The sequence below is a fragment of the Eschrichtius robustus genome, chromosome 13 (genome assembly GCF_028021215.1).
Source record: "Eschrichtius robustus isolate mEscRob2 chromosome 13, mEscRob2.pri, whole genome shotgun sequence".
Lineage (NCBI taxonomy): Eukaryota > Metazoa > Chordata > Mammalia > Artiodactyla > Eschrichtiidae > Eschrichtius > Eschrichtius robustus.
This window is the reverse complement of record NC_090836.1, coordinates 100,365,686-100,383,548: the sequence shown is the minus strand read 5'-3', so window position 1 is coordinate 100,383,548 and position 17,863 is coordinate 100,365,686. Positions and strand designations below refer to the sequence as shown.

The following is a 17,863-nucleotide window of genomic DNA, read 5'->3' as shown; positions in this document are numbered from 1 at the left end:
TCATCTTCGTAGTCCGATAGGAGTAGTAACAACAATCCATGGTCCCTCTGTGCATTTTCCCCAGATCGCTTAGATCAGGGAACATGAGGCCTGCACAGCCTGAAGTATTTACTAGCTGGTCCTTTAAGAAAATGCGTGCCACCCCGGCTTACAGCCCCAGATGTTCTGTTAGCTGCCCTGCGTCTTCCACTCCCGATGGGGCGGGGCCCCCATTCGCTTAACTGCTACTCAGTCCTTTAACTGATTTTCAAGTAAAAATTATGTAAAGTTGTATACATTGCTAAACCTTGATTTTTTTTTTTTGCTATTGTAATTTGCACATTATGTACATGTTATCTTTGACAGAATCAATAGTTACCAGAAATAGTTATCAAAAAAGATGGGAACGGAAAACAAAAGAGAAGGGTGTGCTATCGTGATCTGCTGCTATTGTTTAATATAAAACTAGATACAGAATATCCATGATTAGTAGCTGAGAAATGTTAGGAATAGAAATGATGGGCTAAAAAGAGGAGAGATATGAACAGTTTGGTATGGATTAGAGTTGGAGATATTAGTATGAATTCATGTTTATTTTAGTGTCTCTCTCTCTCTGTGTTTATATATCTATACGCACACGCACACACACACACACACACGTACACATGATGGAGAACTAATTGCAGATACGTGTGTACACACGGGTTGGTACACACAGATATATGACCTAGCTCTGTCCACTGAGAGGCCTAGAGACAGTGACACCCCGGGACAGCAGGCACACCCAGCACCCACACCTTGGTTTCTAAATGCTGTTTTCCAGTGGAAGGACCCAGGGCTACCTTTGGAGAGATGGCCGGTTCTAGGACTGGGGCTGCTGCGGCAGATAAGCCTGGAGCGCCCTATGGTGCTAGAAGAAAGGAAGTGCTAGGAGGCCGGGCAGGGGGAATGGACGAGGACATGTCTGAAGGACTCAGGAACCAACCTGGAAGAGGTGCCAGTCGTCAGAGCTGGAACAATTTGAACAACAAAATAATGATAGTATTGGACTATAATCCAAAGAATAAATAAATATCCATACTAATACAAACGGATGATTGCATAAAGAAATGGAGGGAAAGGACAGTCTTCCTTACAGAAAATTCCAAATCATGCATATACCTCTCCACCCTTCTGGAGGTGGGGCTTAACCCCCCTCCCCTTGCCTGTGAACTGGACTTAGTGACGCTTCCCAGGACTAGAGGATGGAAAGGGGAAACCGGTAACTTTACAGGGAAAAGACTGCCAGGCGCCAGCCTAACCAAGTGAAAACGATTGGCATCACCAGTGCACAGTCGTGTTGACATGAGGCGCTGAGGGGGCACCTCCTCTCTGCTGTTCTTCCCCCAGACCTAGTGTAATCACAAGAAAACATCAGACAAACTCAAAGTGAGGGGCATTCTACAAAATACCTATCAGTACCCTTCAAAAGTTTCAAGGTCCTGAAAAACAAGGAAAGACTGAGAAACTGTCACAAAGCAGAGCAGACTGAGGAGACCTGACGAATGCAGCGTGGGGTCCTGGGTGGGTCCTGGAACAGAAAAGAGACACTGGTGGGGAAATTGGTGAAATCCAAATAAAGTCTGGAGTTTAGCGAATAGTGTACCAATGATGGTTCTTCGTTTTGACAAATGTACCCTGGGTATTTTAACATCAGAGGAAGCTGGGTGAAGAGTCCATAGAAACTTTTATCTTTGCAACTTTTGTGTAAGTCTGAAATTATTGCGTAATAAAATTTTTATTTAAAGAAAAGGAGGAAAAATAAGGAATTTGAGCATGGAAACAGAGACTTAAGAACAGGTATATTTTAATCTTATCCTTCCTTCCCACTAATCCAGGTGGGAAGGTGACTGTTTAAATTACTAGGTTCTTCCCCTGTTATTTGTTTTTTATGACTTTTCTTGCTTTGCTGGTAACGGCTTTTCTCCCCTTGCTTCAGGTGAGTGGCACAGGGTGGGCATCAGCAGAACCAGAACCATCTTCTTTAACACCAGGGAACGTGGACGCTCCTCCAGCAAACAATGAAGGTAGTGCTGAGACCTGCCCTGTAGTGCTGTCCTGTGCTTCACTGGCATCTGTGGAACTACTAGAAAATGAGAATCTTGCATTTGCTAGGGAAAGATGCCCATGGTCAGTTATAAAGTGGGGAGAAAAGATTACTGAACACGGAATATGATCTCATTTTTATAAAAAACAGAACCCAGATCACACAGTTAACACCAAATTGTTCACTGGAGAATGAAATTACTGAGGATTTTTACTTTCAACTTGCTACAGTTTTTGTTTTGTTTTTTAATGTATTTCATTTTATTTATTTTTGGCTGCATTGGGTCTTTGTTGCTGCACGCGGGCTTTCTCTAGTTGCAGCGAGCGGGGGCTACTCTTCGTTGCGGTGCTCGGGCTTCTCACTGCAGTGGCTTCTCTTGTTGCGGAGCATGGGCTCTAGGCACGCGGGCTTCAGTAGTTGTGGCACGTGGGCTCAGTAGTTGTGGCACACGGGCTCTAGAGCAAAGGCTCAGTAGTTGTGGCATGTGGGCTCAGTAGTTGTGGCTCACGGGCTCTAGAGCACAGGCTCTAGAGCACAGGCTCAGTAGTTGTGGCTCACGGGCTTAGTTGCTCTGCGGCACGTGGGATCTTCCCGGACCAAGGGTCGAACCTGTGTCCCCTGCATTGGCAGACGGATTCCTAACCACTGCACCACCAGGGAAGCCCCCTAATTTGAATATTCTAACTCTTACAATTTATTAGCATAAAACACCTTCTGAGATTGAGGGTTACCTGCCACGGGAGGTCTAGTAACCTCTGAAGTTCAGATGTCTCCGTTTGTTTTACTAACAGAAAGCTAAGGGAACTGAATGCAGACCAAGATGTTTTCTTGGAAATGTCTCAGAAGCTGCGTCCCTAGCTGACGAATTTCCCCTAAAAGGTTTTATTGTTTGGAATCCCGCCTCTTCTGCACCTGCAACAACATTTTCCTCTCTCTTCTCCATCTAGAACTTTTCTTAAGCTGTGGTTAGTTAGGGAGACTTGTCATCTCAAGGCTTGACCCAGAATTTCATGTGTTAGCATCGGGTGACAAGGTACAGTCTCGAGTAAATGTAAGGGTCACACAGTGAAAACGAGAGAACAAAAGAATTTTAACAAATAGAATGTGGGGCCTGCAATGCTCTGCTTCTGTGCTGTCGTTCACTGCTGTTCCTCCAGTGCCCGGAGCAGCTCCTGGCCCAGAGTAAGTAATCAATAAATGTAGAATCAGTTCTCTTTCTACAAATTGGCATTGTTCTCACTCATCCTGCTTTGCCTGTTTAAATGCCTTAACTAGAGTTTACCTTTTAAAAAATGTATAAAAATAAAATACTTGAGTTTCCTCTAAACCACTGTTGGGCCTGCTACTTTTTTAAAAATAGCTTTATTGAGATATAATTTGCACACCATAAGATTCACCCTTTTAAAGTATGCAATTCAGTGGTTTTTAGTATATTCACAAGGTTGTGCTACCATCAGTACTATCTAATTTCAGAACATTTTCAGCAGCCCAGAAAGAAACCCCTACCCGTTAATAGTCAGTCTCCATTCTCTCCTTGTCCCAGCCCCTGGCAACCACCGGCCTGCTTTCTGTCTCTAAGGATCTGCCTATTCTGGACATTTCATATATATGGAATCATACTCTATGTGGTCTTTTGTGACTGGCTTCTTGTGCTTAGCATAATGTTTTCAAGGTTCATCCATGTTGTAGCGTGTATCAGTATTTCATTTCTTTTTACGGCCAAATAATATTCCATTGCATGGATATACTACATTTTGTTTATCCATTTTTAACGTAATAAATAAAATTAAATTAAAATAACAACATTTTTAAAATAAAAACTTTAATAGAGTTCCTAACCAGAATCATTTTTTTTAGATCAACTAGAAAACAGAGCAGATTTCTTGGCAACTGAAAATTTAGGTTTCTATCACTGATATAATTGGTATTAGAATTTCCAAATGTTAACATATATTGGGTGTATAGTCCACATATGTACTTGGTATCTCGGAACAGTTTACTTTATAAAGCATTTTTTTAAATTTATTTATTTATTTATTTATTCTTGGCTGCATTGAGTCTTTGTTGCTGCGCTCAGGCTTTCTCTAGTTGCAGCGAGCGGGGGCTACTCTTCGTTGTGGTGTGCGGGCCTCTCACTGCGGTGGCTTCTCTTGTTGTGGAGCATGGGCTCTAGGCGCACAGGCTTCAGTAGTTGTGGCTCGTGGGCTCTAGAGCACAGGCTCAGTAGTTGTGGCGCACAGGCTTAGTTGCTCCGTGGCATGTGGGATCCTCCCAGACCAGGCTCGAACCCGTGTCCCTTGCATTGGCAGGCAGATTCTTTTTCTTTTTTTTTTTTTTGAATTTTTGAATTTTATTTTATTTATTTTTTACACAGCAGGTTCTTGTTAGTCATCCATTTTATACGTATTAGTGTATACATGTGAATCCCAATCTCCCAGTTCATCCCACCACCACCCGCCCCCCGCTTTCCCCCCTTGGTGTCCATACGTTTGTTCTCTACATCTGTGTCTCAATTTCTGCCCTGCAAACCAGAGGCGGATTCTTAACTACTGTGCCACCAAGGAAGTCCCTCAGTACAGTTTACTTTAAAACACCAGACCATGGGACTTCCCTGGTGACGCAGTGGCTAAGACTCTGCGCTCCCAATGCAGAGGGCCCGGGTTCCATCCCTGGTCAAGGAACTAGATCCCACACGCATGCCTCAACTAAGAGTTCTCATGCCACACCTAAGGAGCCCACATGCCGCAACTAAGACCCATTGCAACCAACCAACCAACCAACCAACCAACCAAATAAATAAATAAATAAATAAAAATAAAATATAACACCGGACCATAAGGTAGAATTCCAAATGATATTAATTAAGGAGAGCAATAACATTTTTATTCTACAAAGCAACTGGATACAAAATATACTTCTGTTTTAATGGACTTTTAAATTAAAATTCTTAAAATGATAAAATAGAATATGGAGCTAAAAAGAAAAGACAGTCATTGACAGAATTGGATAAGATTCGTAGTACTGAGCAAGTTGAGTGGATTATATATTCAAAAGTACATTTGATGAGTCTATATTCTGCGTTAATATCAATATTTTCAACTTTCAGGTGGACCAGAACAAGGACCAAGTGTGGAAGGTCTTAATGTACCAACAAAGGCTGCTTTAGGTGGTATGTGTTACCCTATATTGTGATTTAGAGAGTGAGATTAACTTAAGAAAAAAATGAATCCTGTCTTTACATTCTGCCTGGAACTTAAAATGTAATGAGATTTATTTAAGCAAAAAATGCTGTTCTGTTTCGGCCAGCTTGATGGCTGTGAAATGCAGCAGCCTCTGTACCCGGCGAAGGTTGCCCTTGATGCTTTTGATTTGCTGGTTTATGTCCCAGCATAAGCAGAGGTCAGAGCAGCCAAGTCATTCCTAGCTACTCAAGAACTCTTAGCATTTTCTTCTCTTTCTGATTTTATTGTAGGTGAACTTAATTTCTAATTTTTCATTATCAGGGAAATACAATCTGAAATTAGTGCATATTACACTGCATTAATTGGAAAGCAGCTGCTTTGGTGAAAAATAACTAAACTATTAGAAATGTTCCAGGTATTTTCATCATGTATTTATAATAGACTTGTAGGAGATTGGGAGCAGATTATGTGACTACCGCAGTACAAATCTAAAAGAAAGTGATGAAAAGGAGAATTTCCATGGATGGCTTTTTTACACTTGAAATATAATGAGGTTATTCCCTCATTAGGACTAAAAGTTTTAATCTTTGTTGTTTGTGGTTTTATGCTATCTTTTTCCTATTAAAGCACATTCTCACTTTGTAAGAAAATAATGTTTTATTCTTACTGGGTCTCTTTAACATAATTCTAAACACAGAATATGTAATCTATGATTAAAATTTACCCAGAAAACAATTTTTAAGAAACTTTATCTGAAAGCATCATATATTTTTGTGCAATTTAGAATGTAATGCTACCAAAATAATAGAGTGTTTTATATTTCTTATTGGTTAATATGATAACATAAATCAGAGTGGAAAGCACTTCACTGCTTTAGTTGTATACGTAATGCCTGGCTAACTTTCTACTTTAAAACAATTTTGAAAATTTTTGAAGAGTAGAGATTAATAGGAGGGTTTGTTCTAATGTAATATGAAATGCTCCTGAAGAAAGTAGTGAATGGGGCAAACTTAGTCTCTTTATTTCTCTTTAGTGTGGTGTCCCAAAAAAATATGGACTCTCTGAGTTTGGATACTACGTGGAAATACTGAGGACTCTATTTTGATGAAACTCTGTTCATCTAAAGTACACTCGTATACTTGAGCCTTCTGGATGACAAACTAATGTGGAAAATGTTATAGTCTCTTAAATAATAAAACACAGTATCTTAGAATTTTTAAAAATACACTGAAATTATATATTTCCATTGGTCTGACTTTGTACTTTTCATTTTTTGACAGAGGTTTCCTCTATCATAAAAAAGAAACCGAATCAAGCTAAAAGAGGAGTGAGTATTATGTATAAAATATCTGGTAGTTTAGCTGTAAAATGGCTTATGCACTCGGAAAAGCCACCTTTGTCATTGTACTTTTATTTTGAGCCATATTATAATGAATGTGGCTTTGATAAAAAGCTTGTTTTGTTCAATGAGGGGATGTTATACTTAGTGAAGATTTTCTAGAATGAGTGTTTAACATTTCTCTGTCAATGACAAAATTCTGAAAAAAATCAGCAGAGGCTCCCTGGGAGTTTCTGTCATGGTTACGGTTCTAAAAGCAGTGCTGTCTGGTGAGGCTGGGAGGGTTGTCATTGGTTGAATGTTGAGATGCCGTGATTCCTGTCAGAGCCCCTGCTCTGGAGGCGGGTGCGGGGTTTGAGTCCCGACCTCATCGCTTGCCAGCTGTGGGATCTTGGTTGAGTCGCTAAACTGGCAGGAGCTTCAGGTCCACCTCCATCACCCGGGGGTGGTGACAGTGCCGGCCTCATGGAGTCGTGAGGACTAAGTAATAACCCTTGATAAATGTTAACTTTTGTTGTAAACGTTTCCAAACAGTTTGGGTAGAATGTAATCTTATACTGTATCTTCTAGCTTGGGGCCAAAAAAGGAAGTTTGGGAGCCCAGAAACTGACGAACACGTGCTTTAATGAAATTGAAAAACAAGCCCAAGCCGTAGATAAAATGAAGGAACAGGAAGACCTTCTGGCCAGGGCGGCACCTAATGAAGAATCAGTGTAAGTTTGATTGGGTCATAGTAATATGTTTCTAGTGACTAACCCTATTAATTAAACAACTCTGAGATTTGCTTTCCAAATGCCATTTATTCTTACACATGTGTGTGAGGAGGATAATGCAAAATTCAGTTTTATGGTAACGAAGACTGCATGGACGTGTAGATTAGAAGCGGAGAGACCAGGGGTGAAGGAGGCAGTCGCCCTTTCCGGTTGCAGCTGTGCAGGCAGGATTGGGATGGGGTCGCGGGAGGGGAGAGACAGCGCGCTCAGGAGGTGCTTACGCAGGAAGGGCGCTCAGCATCGCCAGCCGTCAGGGAGATGCAAGTCAGAGCCACAGGGAGATGCCACTTCACTCAAGGTAGCTGTAATCAAGAAGACAGACAGCAAGTGCTGGCAAGAATGCAGAGAAACTGGAGCCCTCGTGCTTTGCTGGTGGCAGTTACCATATGACCCAGCAATTCCACTCCTCAGTATATTCTCAGAGAAATTAAAATACGCCCATGTAGCCACACCAGAACTTGTACATGTGTCCGTAGCGGCATTAATCCCTGTAGCCAAAAAGTAGAAATAACCCAAGTGTCCATCAAGTAGTGAATGGATAAACAAAATGTGTATGTCCATACGATAAAATATTATTCGGCCATAAAAAGGAATAAAGTACTGACACGTGCTGCAGCATGGACAAATCTTAAAAATTTTATGCTAAGAAAGAAACTGGCCACAGAAGACCGCATATTGTATGATTCCTTAGAAATGGAATGTCCAAATTAGGCAAATCCAGAGACAGAAAGCAGACTAGTGGTTGCCACTAGGGGCTGGGGGCAGGGGAGAGAACGCGGGGTGACCGCTAATGGGCAGGGGTTTCTTTTGGGGGTGATGAAAATGTTCTGGAATTAGATAGTGCTGACCGTGGCAGCCTTGTGAATATGCTAAACTGAGTTGTGTACTTTAGAAAGGTGGATTTTATGGTACGTGAGTTATATCTCAGTAATGAAAAGAGTGTTTATAATGTGAAGCCCCGTTGAACTTGGTGACTAAATTCTAATTGTATGATGGAAGGTTGTGGGTATGGTGGCATCTCCAGAGCTTTTGAGCCTGGATCTTGAAGGAGTCTCAGAGTCAGACTTGGCACGGGGCAGGGGGAGCAGGAAGAGCCTAAGAGAATGAAGAAGAGGGAATCCAGACGGTGGTACTGGGGTCCTGCCTGGACTGGGGACATGGGAATGATGCTGTGGGTCACCCTGAAGTCAGGCCAGCAGTTTTACACCACATCTGAGGGGAGTGCTGTGAAGAAGGGGTGTGTTTTAGAAAGCGCGTTTGGTGGCGATATCCAGGACAGAAGGAACGGGAAAAAACTGGAGGCCAGGAGGCCAGACTAGAGACTTGTTTTAGGTAGATACTTAAGGCTCCTGAGAGGTTTTCGTTTGTGTTGAAAACGGAAGGGACACACGGCCGTCTGGAAAGTGCCCGTGACTGGGCATAGAGGATGGTAAGGAGAGAATAGAGGAAAGGCGACTTGGACTCCTGTTTTGTATGCGTGTTTATTTTATTTATACGGCGTTTTATTTTCATGTGTATCTGTTTTAGCTTAAGTTAATTACTACGGGTTGCCTAATGAAGAAAATACTTTATGAGGTTGTTTTGCGGATTCCTTTAGTGAATTCTCATTAAAGTGCATCAAACAGTGCCTGGCGCATAGTAGGTGCTCAGCCAGTGCGACTTCTTGCTATCGATGCTCACGGTGCGCTAAGAGGACTTTCATGTGATGAGCCCAGATCATTTGAAATCGCCCGTTATTCCTCACTGTCCTTTAGCTCACAGAACCTAGGGGGCAGCACGAAACTGTATTTGGGTAAAATGTGATTTGAAATGCTCTATGTCAGGTTTACTCTGAGTTGTCAGACTTCACTTTGATGTCTCTGACTTCGCTAGGCTTCTTGACACTGGGCAAGGGGGAAGGTTAAATCTGAGTAGGTTCTCGGGACTTCCCTGGTGGCGCAGTGGTTAGGAGTGCACCTGCCAGTGCAGGGGACACGGGTTCGAGCCCTGGTCCGGGAAGATCCCACACGCCGCGGAGCAACTAAGCCCGTGCGCCTCAACTACTGAGCCTGCGCTCTAGAGCCCGCGAGCCACAGCTACCGAGCCCACGTGCCGCAACTACTGAAGGCCGCGCGCCTAGAGCCCGTGCTCCGCGACAAGAGAAGCCACCGCAATGAGAAGCCCGCGCGCCGCAACGAAGAGCAGCCCCGTCTCGCCACAACTAGAGAAAGCCCGCGCGCAGCAACGAAGACTCCACGCGGCCAAAAATAAATACATAAAATAAATTTTCAGAAATAGTTTTAAAAACATCTGAGTATGTTTGGAGCAGGCTCTGTCCAGATTGCTCGTGCACGAGGTTCTCCCAGAGAACGTGTGAAATCCCCGCCTGATCAGAGCAGGAGACGCGGAATACAGGGGGCGGCAGCTCCCTCCCTGCGGGTCAGGTGGACGGACGCTAGCGTGTTACTGTTGGAAAGAACAGCAGCCCCAGCGTGGCTCTTTCATTAGGACCGTTCAGTACAGCCTAAAAGCAAAGGTGCAGATCATGGGGTATTTAGGAACTGGACTCAGGAACCCAGTTTGAGCCCTCTCGTGGCCTTGTTCAGAACAGCTGCAGCACCACGCGCTAATCCCTGTCCTGCCGCGCCGGCGCATCACAGCTCGGTTTCACCAGGCTAGCGCTGTGCCAGCTATGAGGAGGTGCCCAAGCTTTATGTTAGTCTTCTGCAAGTTCAGGTTTTCCACAGCTGTAAATAAATTTACTTCAGTTCAGTCGGCTGTCAGGCTCAGTATCGTTTCTTGTGTTGTCGGCTGTGAAACTAAACTCTGCGCGCAGCAGCCTGAGCCTCGCCTGGCAGTCTCTGGGCCCATCCTCGGGGGCGTCTGTGTGCACAGTTGGTAGAAAGAGTAGTAAGAAGACACAGGGGCGCCGCTGGAGCTGCTCTCTTGCTGACCTCTGAGGGCCTGGCCAGCCCTCCCCTGAGCCGAGCTGGTACTGGAAGGGCTTCTGCGGGTCTGAGAAGCTTGGAGTCCCGGCTTCCGCATTCCGTTAGTGCTTCCAGGGCCCGGCTGTGAAAAGTGCACACTTTTAATGGAGGATAGACCCAATCGTACGTCAAGTGCCCCAAGAAGGAAAACTTCCCCATCTCATACCACCCCTATCCATTCATCTCCAGAAGACTCTGTTACCACAGTTCTACCGACTTTAAACAGATCTATTGTTTTCCTCCAAAAATCATACTTGACAGAGTATATTATATTTCCCAAGTAATAAAGTGGGTATGTTACCATTACCTGATCTCTGGGAATAATAGTGAAGAAAACAAACTGCCAGATTAAAACAAAATAGAAATCCTGCTTGACTCATTAAGGAGGGAAACAGCAAAAGCAAGATTATTTTTTCCTAGTAAGAAATTCTGTTGTCATTCCCTTTCACTACAGAGAAATGTGTTTATATTATTATGGAATTGGTACAGTGTCTTTCTTATGAAGAATTCGTGACGTTTTACACACTTTTATAAAATGGATGATAGCTCAGAAATCATGATAAGGTAGGTATATCATTTTTCAAGGTCCTCAAATTTTGTTGCTGTTTTACCAATATGATAATATACTCTTGTAATTGTTAATATAGGCCTGGTTTTCTTTATGGAAAATGAAGTATTTATAGCGTTTTTGGAAATCTGAGAGCAAAGGACGGTGTTTTATTCGTTGTTTCTCACCTGGGTGCATTATTTGTCACAAATATTTGAGAGGTGGGTGATGAGTATCTGCCTGGTGGTGCAGAGGAAACTATTGGCTGAGGAATGACAACTCCAATTGTTTTTTCTTTTTTTTTTTTTTAGTTTTTATCGGAGTATAGTTGGTTTACAGTGGTGTGTTAGTTTCAGGTGTACAGCAAAGTGAATCAGTTATACATATACATATATCCACTCTTTTTTAGATTCTTTTCCCATATAGGCCATTACAGAGTATTGAGTAGAGTTCCCTGTGCTCTACGGTAGGTCCTTACCCGTTATCTATTGTATACATAGTAGTGTGTATATGTCAATCCCAATCTCCAGTTTATCCCTCCCTGCTCCTTAACCCCTGGTAACCGTAAGTTTGTTTTCTACATCTGTAACTCTATTTCTGTTTTGTAGATAAGTTCATTTCTACCCTTTTTTAGATTCCACGTATAAGCTATATCATATGATATTTGTCTTTCTCTGTCTGATTTACTTCACTCAGTATGACAACCTCTGGGTCCATCCATGTTGCTGCAAATGGCATTATTTCGTTCTTTTTTATGGCTGAGTGTAATATTCCATTGTGTGTGTGTGTGTGTGTGTGTGTGTGTGTGTGTGCGCGCGCGCGCGCACGCGCGCGCACACACACACACACACACACACATCTTCTCTACCTACTCCTCTGTTGATGGACATTTAGGTTGCTTCCATGTCCTGGCTATTGTAAATAGTGCTGCAATGAACGTTGGGGTGCATGTATCTTTTCAAATTATGGTTTTCTCCGAATATATGCCCAGAAGTGGTATTACTGGAGATAACTCCATTTTAAATGCTCTCAGAGCCTGATTACATAAAGAGACCCTACAGGAAGTTTTCCTGTAAACTGAAGAACCCTCTTGCAATGAAGTAATCCCTTCTTAATTTATCTGTTTGTTAAGTCAAATTTGTATATATTTTTTATCTTAAACCAGAGCAAACCAACAAGACTAACCTCGTATTTTTGATATGTAATGTTGAAGTATAGTAAAAGATTAGTCCAAGTAAGAAATTCTGCTTTTTACTATCCTTTAAAGAAATAATTTCAGTATACATCATGTTATGACATGATAATAAGCGATATAAACTAGAATAGTAATGTAAGTTCAGCAGCAACCAAAAAGTATCTGTAAACTCATTCAGATTTTCTTGAGCATCTACTCAAAAAAGACCTTTACCCCAAAAAAATGCCAACTTGCCTTCATAATTGTTATTTTATGGAAAGAAGCACAAAGCTAAAAGTAGAGTGATATGTTTAATGTTCTTCGTATTTTAACTTAAGAACACAGAATTAAAGCTAAATTAAGGAGCATTTGGTTTTTCTGGCAGTGTGTCATCATTACGATTAGCCTATAAGGATCTTAAAATTGAAATGAGGAAAGATGAAAAGATGAACATGAGTGGCAAAAAGAAGGCGGAATCAGAGAGACTTGGCATGGGATTTGGAAATTGCAGAAGGTGTGTAAGACTCTGCTTTCTTGGATTTCAGAACTTAAACTAGTTTGCTAATCATGAACGGATTTTCCTTGTTAATTTCAACTTCAGAAATGTTTTCTCATTACTCACTTTCTTCAGTTGTTTTGCTTTTGCTCTAATACAGGCCGCCCGCAGCCCTCTGTATCCACGGGTTCTGCATTTGCAGATTCAACCAACTGGGGATTGAAAATGTTTGGGGGGGGGGGGGAATTCCAGAAAGTTCTAAAAAGCAAAACTTGAATTTGCTGCATATACCACTCTTAAGGGCAACTATTTACATAGTATTTACATTGTATTTGCAATTATTTATGTAGCATTTACATTGTATTAGGTGTTATTAGTAATCTAGAGATGATTTAAAATACAAAGGAGTACTGTGGATTTTTTTTATCTGCTGGGGTCCTGGAAGCAAGCCCCCTCAGAAGCTGAGGGACAGTGGTGTTCACTGTAGCATGAAAAATTCCACATTTGATTCTTAGGTAAAAGGAAACAGGTCTGACTTGTCATTAAGTGGATGCCGTGAACATAGCTGACACATGTGACTGTGTTTTGTATAATCAGTCACAGTCCTCACTGAGGTCCAGTATCTTTCAATGCTTACACCAAAAGAATATTTTTTTATTGCTCATGTTTTTAACCCCACTAATAAGTATATTTTTGTTGAGAGTATAAATTAAAACAGTCATGGGAATTCCCTGGCGGTCCAGAGGTTAGGACTCCACCCTTCCACTGCTGGGGGCCCGGGTTCGATCCCTGGTCAGGGAACTAAGATCCCGCGAGCCGCGCAGCGAGGCCAAAAGAAGAAAAAAACGATTCGTCCTTTGGTGAACACACAAGTGTCTTCGTGAACTAATATTATTCTTTTCCGTTTTATTCTCTTATTTTCTCAAGTGGTATTTCACATTCAGTGACTTCAGATTTGCAGACCATTGAACAGGAAACGCCAATCACAGCAAAACCAAGAAAAAAGCATAGTGATGACAGTGATGACTCGTATTTTGCTTCCAGCTCAAGGTAACCTGTTAAAAATCATCTTTGAAGTGTCTTTTTGAAAAGCAGTGATCACTGTGGACTCACGAGTTTATTTGCATTAGGAACAAATACAAATCCGTTTACTGCATTGTTTTTAAAAGCTTTGGCTGGAGTCAAGGATGTCCTTTGGAAAAAAATTGGGGTCACCGTCTTTAGTGGATGATGTTTGCTAATATTGAAATGTTTGATAATAAAATCTGCAACCTGGGGCTTCCCTGGTGGCGCAGTGGTTGAGAATCCGCCTGCCAATGCAGGGGACATGGGTTTGAGCCCTGGTCTGGGAAGATCCCACATGCCGCGGAGCAACTGGGCCCGTGAGCCAGAATTACTGAGCCTGCGCGTCTGGAGCCTGTGCTCCGCAACAAGAGAGGCCGCGATAGTGAGAGGCCCGCGCACCGCGATGAAGAGTGGCCCCTGCTCGCCACAACTAGAGAAAGGCCTCACACAGAAACGAAGACCCAACACAGCCATAAATAAATACATAAATAAATAAATAAATTAATTAATTAATTAATTAATTAATTATTTATTTATTTTAAAAAAATAAAGTCAACTCTGCAACCCGGAGTTAAAAGTAGAGGTGGGAAAGTTGTATTTATCTAAAATGTGAAATTGGAGAAATATGTAAAATCCCAAAGGTATATGTTCAGTTGTTTAGTCTTATTCTAACAGTTGGAATATTTCACAGCTGCGCCTTCAGCAGCTTCTTTTGTTTTCAGAATACCAGTTTCTGGAGTCTCCAGTTGGCAGGATAGAATATTAAATAAATGCTCTTTGTGTGTGCATATTTATGAACGTAAAACACTGTTGCTTTCAGAGGGGTGTCCCAGGATAAAGCCTAGGTCCCATCCTTCAGCACTCCCCATCCGACGGGGACAAGTTGCCTAACTCCAGTGTGAAGCTGACCATGGAGAGGCCGTGGTTCAGGTTCAAGCCGCCTGCAGAGGCCGGAAACAAGTTTAACTTGAATTGACTCACTCTGTGCGGTTCCTCCAAGAACCTGAGCAGCACAGGGAGAGGCCTGCTTCACAGGCACCAAGTGAACTTGGGATATCAGGAGGTGGGCACCAGCTGGGAAGCTGGGCGACCTGGACTTGAACCCTGGCCCTGCCACTTACTGACTGTGTGACCTGGGCCGAGCTGTGTAACCTCTCTGTGCTACAGCTTCTTCAGCTGTAAGTTAGGGACACCAGCAGTACCAACCTTTCAGGGTGTGCAAGGGTTAAATGAGTTAATACAGAGCACTGGGAATAGTGCTGTCATGTTTAGCTGCTATTATTATATAGAAACTCAGTTCAGGAGCCGTGTGACTCAGTCTAAATGTTTAATTACTATTGTTAGATACTTAAGTTAACCGCATTGAGGGCCACCTTCAAGTTTGGAGTTTGGCGAAATTGAATGTGTGCCCATCAGTAATGGGCGGTCCTTACAAGGAGACGCCATCACTCACCCACATCTCAAAGGGCATTACTGTTGTCTGGCAATTATACAGGCTTGAAGCGTTTTCATATACGTAGCAGATATAAATATATGTGAACTAATTAGAATCTAATCCTGAAATTCTGTATTCTCCTATCAAAGTTCGTAGGTAAGGAATTGTAATACAGAGAACTATCTTTAAATCATTCTCCTAGCATAGCTTCAAATTACTTCAAGTCCAGATATTTTACCCAAAAAAAAGTTAGTAGTTTAGAGGTGTTCCCTGTCAGTGCTTTCAGAGACAGGGATGGTTTGACGTTTGCCGCTTGTGAGTAACCTATATAACATACTGGGTTTCAGGTTACTTAGAAGTAACTTCCAAATCATGCCTTTTAAAGTATTTAAATACATTTTCTACAGGCTAAAATTAAATGTCTAACTTGATTTGAAGGCTGCATGTGTGTCAGGTCACTTCAGGTGTGCACACTAGGTGAGACGATGTGTCCGGGTCAAGAAAAGTCCCAGTGGTGCAGGGTCTACACTCGCCCGCTTGGCTTCTCCACAAAGCCTTTTTGATTATTTCACTGCTCATTACAACTCCTGCAGAGGAGAGCATAGGCAAGTAAAGGAAGTAGGTTTCCAGCTCCATGAGTGGTGCCGCTTGGTCACAGGGTTGGAAGGAGAGGTGGCTACGGGTGAGGACGGGCCCTGGGGGGGGGGCAACTGGGGAGCCTTGCCCACTCCAGGCCGCCGCCGGGCTCCTGTGGGGCTTCCTCTGCCCGTTGGGAGCTTTAGGAATCCTGTTGGCCTCCCTCTCCAAAAGCTTAGTCAAAAGAGTTAGCCCTAAAGGCCTTCGCTGCTATGGAACAGTTATTCACGGTTTGAAACCGGGGAGCAGATGGCGTTTGTATGTTGACCGCACTTGCTGGGTTCCTGCCAGAGACCTTGGTGTGTTGTTTGTCATCACCTGCAGGTTGTCTGATGGTAACGTAAGCGCCTCTGCTGGTCCTCCTTGTGGTAGCCACTATTGGTAGAACAATACTTACTTTGGCAGATGAAGTCAAATAAACATGGACTCTCGGAAAGCAGGCATATTCCATGAAGAGCTCTCATTGCTTCCAAATAATTCGTTAGCCCATTAGAACTTGAATATTATGAATTATGAAAGAGTACTGTTTCTATTAAAAATAAGACCAACCATATCTTGGGGGTTTGTTTTTGTTTTTCTGTTTGTTTGTTCTTTTGAGTTCCATTATTTCCAGGATATAAACAATGTAATTATATATTGAGTACCGAATAATGAAACTAGAACAATTTGTTCAGCCTTGTAAAGCCAGTGTGGCCTTCAAGGGAATAGACAGTTGTCTATAGCTGTAAATCAGATATGTGCTACTAGGGGCTCTTATCAGGGGATTGTAAGGAATGTTTTCAGGTTGGGTGAAGACAGACTGGGAGGGCAAAAATAAAAATGAAATGTATTAAGAACAAGGATCTAGAAATCAAAACATTAGAAAGTCAATAAAGATTTGGAGATCCAGGGCAGCTGTTGTGTTTCCGAGGAAAGGCAGGTGCCCCACAGCCATTGGTGGATGCCCATCCTCCACCGCATCCTCCCTGCTGCATCTGGAGGCCCTCCCGCACCGTGTGCACCGTGTAGGAGCACAGGGAGCCTCGCTGGTGATTGGTGGGAAGGGCACCCTCCCCGCCGCAGCGCAGAGAATGCGACGTAACGGGCTCCTGCTAATCAGTAGGACCCTAGCAGAATGGCTTTCTCTCTCCTTCTGATTTTTGAGTTGTCCAGTCATTTAAAAAAAAAAAAAATCCGATGGCCCTACATTCCAGGATAAGCACTTTGGCTTACCAGAATGAAGAATATTCCCTTAGAGTGATACTAAATTCGAAAAGTCATGAGTACCAGTGCCTCAGAGTTGTGAAGGGCCTGGAAGTTCCACCCACCTCCATCCAGTGCTCACCCCCAGCCCCACCCCAGAGCCCTCCAGGGGACGCCGCAGCCCCTCAGCACTCCCCCTCCTCCCGCTCCCCCTCCCCCTCCCCTCTCTCTCCCCCTCCCCCTCCCCTCCCTCCTCCCCCTCCCCCTCCCCTCCCTCCTCCCCCTCCCCCTCCCCTCCCTCCTCCCCCTCCCCCTCCCCCTCCCCTCCCTCCTCCTCCAGGCAGCCGTTCAGTCCGACAGCAGCTCCATGAGAAACACGGCCCTATGCTTACATATCTCCCCGGGTTTCTGAGCTCAGATCAGCCAACCGCGTAAGGGCAGGGTCTGAGTATGTCTCCTTGCCCAGTATCCTCACCCAGCAAGTGCCTGGCCCCTCATAGGTGCTTATTAAGTAGTTTTGTTTTTTTTTTTCACACACACACACACACACACACACACACACACTGTATTTTATTTTTACAAGAGATAAATAGACTGACACCAAGTATTGTACATGGATGACCACAACAAAAGCAACAATGATTGCAATTACCAAACCTGAAACACACTCATACTATGTCATAATATTGACATTCAGTCCAGTAATCCTCCACTGTAACAGCTCCTTTACTTTGCAGTGAAAATTGATTTGTATATTCTTTGCCTCTGAGTCCTTGTGGGATTTTTTTTTTTTTTTTAATTCAGACAGAAAGTCACAAAAATTATACTCATCCTCATCAGTTCACTCAGTCCCATGTAATTAAATTTTTTCTTTCATCTTGATCTTTTGTTAGCACTTTTTTGAGTTCATCAGTTTTTCATTAGAGTTCTGAAAATGCTTATTCATTCAGTTCAGCAGTACAGTCAGTTACCAGAAACCTGTACTTGTCAGAGTCTTTTCCAT

General features: G+C 43.0%; 1 protein-coding gene across 1 annotated transcript in view; it reads left to right on the top strand.

Annotated features, from left to right (window-relative positions):
• ARFGAP3 (ARF GTPase activating protein 3) overlaps positions 1–17,863 on the top strand; it is a 58,023-nt gene that overhangs the window by 18,545 nt on the left and 21,615 nt on the right. The window contains exons 6-11 of the mRNA XM_068560280.1: positions 1,958–2,045; positions 5,172–5,234; positions 6,528–6,574; positions 7,157–7,299; positions 12,432–12,560; positions 13,470–13,592. Of these exons, the coding sequence (XP_068416381.1) occupies positions 1,958–2,045; positions 5,172–5,234; positions 6,528–6,574; positions 7,157–7,299; positions 12,432–12,560; positions 13,470–13,592 (593 nt within the window). The remainder of the gene's footprint in view (positions 1–1,957; positions 2,046–5,171; positions 5,235–6,527; positions 6,575–7,156; positions 7,300–12,431; positions 12,561–13,469; positions 13,593–17,863) is intronic.